This window comes from Chaetura pelagica, unplaced genomic scaffold, assembly GCF_000747805.2.
Source record: "Chaetura pelagica isolate M959 unplaced genomic scaffold, ChaPel_1.0 scaffold370, whole genome shotgun sequence".
In the NCBI taxonomy this organism is placed as follows: Eukaryota; Metazoa; Chordata; class Aves; order Apodiformes; family Apodidae; genus Chaetura; species Chaetura pelagica.
The window spans coordinates 183979-190301 of record NW_009951939.1 but is presented as its reverse complement, the minus strand read 5'-3'; the positions used below and the strand labels follow the sequence as shown (position 1 = coordinate 190301).

The 6323-nt window shown below is 49.0% G+C and overlaps 1 protein-coding gene across 1 annotated transcript in view; it reads left to right on the top strand.

Annotated features, from left to right (window-relative positions):
* The window catches only part of SMAD7 (SMAD family member 7), a 31872-nt gene that overhangs the window by 822 nt on the left and 24727 nt on the right, over positions 1 to 6323 (top strand). The window contains exon 2 of the mRNA XM_009996553.1: positions 4444 to 4518. Coding sequence (XP_009994855.1) covers positions 4444 to 4518 — 75 coding nt within the window. The remainder of the gene's footprint in view (positions 1 to 4443; positions 4519 to 6323) is intronic.

Sequence of the window (6323 nt, the reverse complement as noted above, 5' to 3'; positions counted from 1 at the left end):
GGGGGGGAGCTTAGGGTTGAGCAGCTCCTGGCTCCCACAGGATTAGGGGATCTGGAGGGTTGGCTGGAGCACGGTGGTCTCTGTGGTCGTGGTGTCCCTTGGTCCCAGCAGGCAGAAAGGGGACAGTGGTGCAGAGAGGAGGGAGAAGAGAGATGTAGTTCTGAAGACCAAGTATCAGGGCATGTATTTATTATATTTTTTTTGGCCAAAAAGAGCAGTTTCTGTAAAATTGCTGCTCTTTAGTTTCTCAGGACTAAAGGAAAACCTCAAGTTGAGGTTGTGTTGGATGCTTGGGGTTCTGTGGTGGGATCCCATCCTGCCCACTGCTCCCTTCGCAGTCTGAACTGTCGTTTTTCCCCTCAAAGAAAGACTAAATAAGACTTTTTTATGTCTTGTGGAAACAAGCAAAGCTGTTTAACAAACAATCGGGTTGCAAAGCATGAAATGTTTTGCCTCGGCATGAAAAAACAGGAGATTAAGGCTCATGAATGAAGGAGGGATGTTGGGAGGAGGCTCAGTATCCCAAGCACATGCTGGGATGGGGGGAAGAGTCATTCTATAATTTGTTCTGAGGGTCTGCTGGCTCACAAGGTTTTGCGAGTTGAGATTGGTATCGTTTGACTGTGTGTGTGGGGAATTCTCCCCCAAAAATGTGGATTTTGGCCTTTCTTTCTGCTCATCATTGATCCTGGTGTGGGCCGGAAAAGGATTCGGAGTGGCAGGCTTGCCTTGGGTTTCTTGTAAAGATGTTGGGCTAAATCTATTAGCAGGGTTGAAACGTCCAATCTGCCTCGCCAGGACCTTCATTTTCTGTTAGCCGAGTGATATATTTATTCATTAGCAAGTGTTGACATAAGGTAGCAAAACGTGTGTAAACAGAAAAGCTGCAGAACATGAATGTGCCATTTTGAAAGGAAAAGTTATTCCTATTGGCCAATAGGAAGTGATTAACGCTGCCCATCGGAAACGCAGAAACAACTGGGTTACTCACCAGAAAGTCCTCCTTTTTTTTCCTTTTCGGAAGAAAAACCCCGTTTGGCAGCTGAACCCTTGGGCTAAGGGGGCTGTGACAGGCACAAGTGGAGCCTGGAAGTCTGCGGCAGGTGGGTTTTGCAAGCTCAGGGTTTCTCCACATTTCCTCTGCGGAGGGACCGAGGATTTCCTGGCTTGGCATTAGTGTCATCTCCTGTGGCATTTTCCCAGCTGTGTGTTTGAGGATTGCTAGGATCCATGGGCTGGCTAGATGGAAGAGGGACAGTAGGTGGTGATGGGGAGGTGTGAAGCCTTTTGTCTGCCTGATGCATGTGAGCCATCTTCTCCCTTGGGACGTGAAGTGGGAGAAATCCCTCCATTTGGACTTGGGCAACCGTGTGTGCCAGTGTAGCTGGGAACTTGCAGCCAGCAGGAAACTTCAGCTTTTCCATTAAGACTGATAGTGGTACTAAAAATACTGAAGTGTTTTAGTGCTGTGTCTTCTGAGTGCTTCATATGGATGGACCAGCATGGGCTCTGGCAGTGGTCACCAGTGCCCATGATCATAGAATCATGGAATGGTTTGGGTGGGAAGGGGCCTTTCCAAGGCCATCTAGACTAACTCTCCTGCAGTGAGCAGGACAACTCTAGGTCAGGTTGCTCAGAGACCAGTCCAACTTGACCTGGAATGTTTCCAGGGATGGGGGGCATCTCCCACCTCTCTGGGCAACCTGGGCCAGGGTCTCACCACCCTCAGCATAATTGATTTCTTCTTTATATCTAGTCTGAATCTTCTTTCTTTTCATTTAAACCCAGGATGGTGGGGATTAAATGTTTTTAGGGGAGTTGATGGAGGCTGAGACAGGGTGTGTCACTGGCTGGAGGACAGCAGGGATGGACAGTGGAGCTGGAGGTCTGCTGCAGGCAGTGAAATGCCATGTCAGTGGCATGTTGGCAGGGCAGATCTGGTGTTTGTGTGCTTGCTGTAGAGGAGAAACACCTGCCCTTGACAGCCAGGTTGCCTGCAGGGACACTGTAGGTCCAGGTTGGCTTGCTCATTCATGAATGAGAAGACTTGCCCTCTTTGTTAGATGGGATGGTTGCAGGGATGGCTGATGGTGGGTTGCATGGAACTGGGCTGCTCCTGCTATCCTGGAAGCATGTAGAAGCTCAGCATTCCCAGTATCCCTGCAGGAGCTGCCACGTGCAGCTGTGTAGGAAGTGAGATGGGATAGTAGTGTCTCCAAATAATTCAAACAGATGTTTAGGGCCATCATGAAGTGGGACAAGGAGTTGCAAGTGGCTGTGTCTGTTGTGCTCCTGGGTGGCTGGTCATGGTGGTTCTGGAGTCTGAGAGTGCAGGAAACCCACTGAGATGTTGCTGCAGAGCCAAGTGCCCTCCTGCAGCATTGATTTTCAGGGGAGTTGGAGGTTCGACAGCTTCCAGGAGCTATTGACCACCTTGCAAGCTTGGGATGGTGGCCACCAGGAAGAATTGTATCTCCATGATGGTTTTACATTGAGGGAAGGCAGTTTTGGGAGGAGACTGACACGCAGTTTGCAACCTCTGATACCGTGACCTCTCGGTGCTGAAAATAAAATGAGCCCAAATAGCCACTGTTTGCAAGAGCCCTTGGCAGATCTGGAGGTAGTGGGAAGAGTGCAAGGATGGAACCAGCCATGTGTAGGGCAGAGAGCCCAGGAGGGGTCCCACTTTGGAGCTTCCCCCACACCTGACTATCACTCTTGGTCCAGAGTTGAGGTGCATCAGCTCTGTGGCCTCTAAAAAGGCTTCTGAGAGTAATTGATGAAGGGAATTGGCTGTTGGCTGGTGGGAAATGGGAAGGGTGCTGACTTGGGCTTTCCTTTGATGGATGGTGTGGCTCAGGGAGTAGTCCAGGTGCTCAGGGGACTCTGAAGTTGGCCTTGTTTACAGCCTCAGCGCAGCAAGACCGAAAGGATTCGGAGTGAAACCAGAGCAGCGTTGCTGTAAAACCCCCCTCACTCCATTTCTAGGGTTATGGTTTTGAAGTCAGGACAGGATTCTCTTCCACCATCCTGTCCAGTGTCGTGACAGAGGACCTGGTCACATATGATTCCTAGACAACATGGAAAGGGCAAAAGATGTCCTTGAGCCCACAGGGATTAATCGAGGAGCTGTAACTGGGGGTCGATGGAGCCCAGTGTGGGGCAGAATGGTCTTCAGAAACCATCTATAGCCTGAGTGGTTGGAGGCATCTCAGGGGAAGGAGAATCTTCTGTGGGGACTAGAAAGGGTTAAAAAGGAAAAAAAAAACAACAACCCAAGGAAAAAGCAAATTTATTGAAAGCACAAAGAGCAGGAGAAGGCATTTAGAGAGTGTATCACATACAGTATTTCCCAAGTAAGTCCATTTCCTGTCGCCCCCATTGTTTTTGGTTTGATTAAGTGTATCCTGTTAAACTGTATATTCCTGTTAGGGCTTCGACTTCGCTCTGATAAAATGAAGTCCTGCAGACAGGAATTTCTTCTGCACTGGGATTTCTGGGATGAGATCTGGAAAAAGGACTTGGTCAGTAGGGAGAAATTGATCTCTGCTCTCCTGGTGGTGGCCCTTTTTTTGAGATACAGCTGTGAGTGAAATTATGTCATTAGGGAGCCCAAATTTGATGCAACTCAGTCTGTGTCAACCTGCTGAGGACCAGAATGTTGTGTGAACTTCATGGAACTTCTCAGTGGCCTTGAGCTTGACTTCCCCATGGTAGTGACTGTCAAGCTGGAGTTTGCCTGTAGGACCAGGGGATAGATGGTGGCTCCTGGCTGTTGTCACCTGGAGGAGCAGGCTTGGAATGGGAAAGTCCAAACCTTGAGCTCAAATGCCTCCGTACATCAGGAGAAACCTCTTAACGGGGTGGCCCAACTTCCCCTGCCCTTTGGTGGTACACGGAGGAGTACACCCAGTTGCCCACCTGTCCCAGGAGGTGACAGCAAGGGTGTAAGATCTGCCATCAGCTGGGGGGGGTGACAAAAGTTGGGTGGGGGAACACAAACCTAGGCCGTTGGCCACAGAAGGGTGGCCACAAGACAATTTCCCTCTCAGTTACCGTTTCAGCAAGTTCCAGGTGCTGACTAAATTGGGTAAAGCACAAAGCCAGGGTTGGAACATTCTGGGGAGCTCACTTCCATCCCAACGGCGACGACCTTGATCTCATTACCCAGTGGTGACTGGGCCAGAAGAGGGTGGCAGCCAGTCTGTAATTTTGTCTGGTCTATAATCGGCCTTGGCTGGTGATGAAGTGCAGTGCGTTGCCTTGATGGAGGCGACGAGTTAGGGTGGGTGCTTCTTGATGAACTACCCTCTCCTTCGAGGACAATTAGTAATAGATTCCTCCTAAACCCTTTGGAATGTGTGTTCTGCCTGAGGCCACGCTGGGAGCCTGTGAAGAACCACCTAGATACTGAATTTCTTTTCTTCTTTTCTTCTGCTCCAGCAGATTGTCCAGACTCTGTGCCTTCCTCCACTGAAACAGGGGGAACTAATTGTCTAGCCCCTGGGGGGCTTTCAGGTAAGACAACTCTTCTTGCCCTTGATTTTGGCCACGGGTTGCGGTGACTGAGGGTGCTGATGGAAGGTGGAGTGATGGCTGGGGAGTTCTGGGGTTGTGGGTTGTGGAGAGAGGTGTGCTCAGGAGGGGGATTTAAGTTTTGTTTCACTTTCCCTCTCATGCAGAGGATGTGTTGAAGTCCCAGGTGAGGTTCTCCATCCCTGAAAGCCCGTATTTCCTTTGAATTCCAACTTTATGCTTCATTAATTTTTGGAGTGAGGCAGGAAGAGGTGTGGTAGGGTAGGCAAAGTGAAGCTGGCCACCCATTTCTTTGGATGTGTGGGTTATTGCAGCAGGTGTGGTTGTGCCTTGCAGAAGGATTTGGTGCCGAGCTCTCCTTGACCTAGTGGTGGTGGTGACACCTCCTGTCTCTGGGATGAGAGCTGTGCTTGGGCTTTGCTCCTGGTAGGGTGACCAGCATCCCACATGTCATGCATGAAGTTCATGGTGTCCTGAGGAGAAAAGATGATTCCATTTTTTGCAGAAGGTGTTGCAGAGGGAGTTGGGCTCAATCCTTAGGGGTTCCTTCCAATTTGAGATACTCTGTGTTTTCCCTCTTTTTCCTGTTTGCCATCTTCTTCAGCCTGCAGGATGGGGGTTTTAAGGATGGTTTCCCCACCCCTGTTGGCATTTTCATAAAATTATGGGATGGTTTGGATTGGAAAAGGCCTTTAACTGTCATCCAGTCCAGCTCCCACCGCCTTTTCCAAGGTGTCTCCAGCACCTCATCTCCTACCTTGGACCAGCCAACTCTGTGCCTTGGCCTCTGTCTCTACCAGGATGAGAGTGTCTGAAACCCATTTACCTGCGTGGCCACTCTGCTGCTTGAAGGTGCTTCCCTTTGTGGGGAAATCTCCGTGATTTACGATGGATTCATCACCCAGAAACTGGAATTTCAGAACTAGGTCGTTGGCGGTGGCTGCGCGTGCATCTGCCCCTGCCTCTCTCCAGGAATTGCGTTGGGTTTGGATGTCTTTAAGTGAGCCTTGTTTGTTTTTCTTTGGGTGTAATATATACCCTGTCTGTTATTTGAGAGGGGAGCATATTGTTTGTTCAAAGGCCCTAATGAGAATTAATCAAACTTGGGGGGGGGGGAGAGTGAGCAGAGAAACTTGTCGTTGCCTTTTTGTATTGTTGGGTTGGGTTTTTTTGGGGGTGTTTCTTTATTTTGTGTTTTTTTTGTTTTTTTTTCTATTGGAGCCTGGAGCTTTAGGGAAGAAGAATTAAAAAAAGAAAGCCCTGTAAAAATAATAATTAAAAAAAAAAAGGCAAGAAGCAAAACAACACAATAAGGATGTTGTTAGATCTTTTCTCCTCCTTGGTGTTTTTTTTTTTTTCCTTTTTCTTCCTGAAACACACCCAGCAAGGAGAGGAGGAGAGAGTTCAGTTCCACAGGATATACCACATGAAATAAGCAGAGGAAGTACTCTGCTTTTAAAAAGGGGGCTTTCTGTAAGGTTCAGCCGATTGATAACATCTCGTCTGGCTGCTCTGCTCCCGAAGGGAAGGCCGGAGGTGGGGGCTTGAGCTGTAGGAAATAACACTTGCTCCTTCCAGGTGCCTCCTGAAGGGCTGTGGGAAGGGGAGCCCCAGCTCCTTTAGCAGAGCCTCCTCCTCCCCTTATAAACCACCTTCCCCCCCCAAAATGCATTTTTTAACTCATTACTTGATCAGATTTTTTTTTCGGGGGGGTCTTCCTTATAAAATCTTCCTGCTCTTATTGCTTTCCAAGCCTGGAACCCAGAACCTTTTACGATCATTAACCG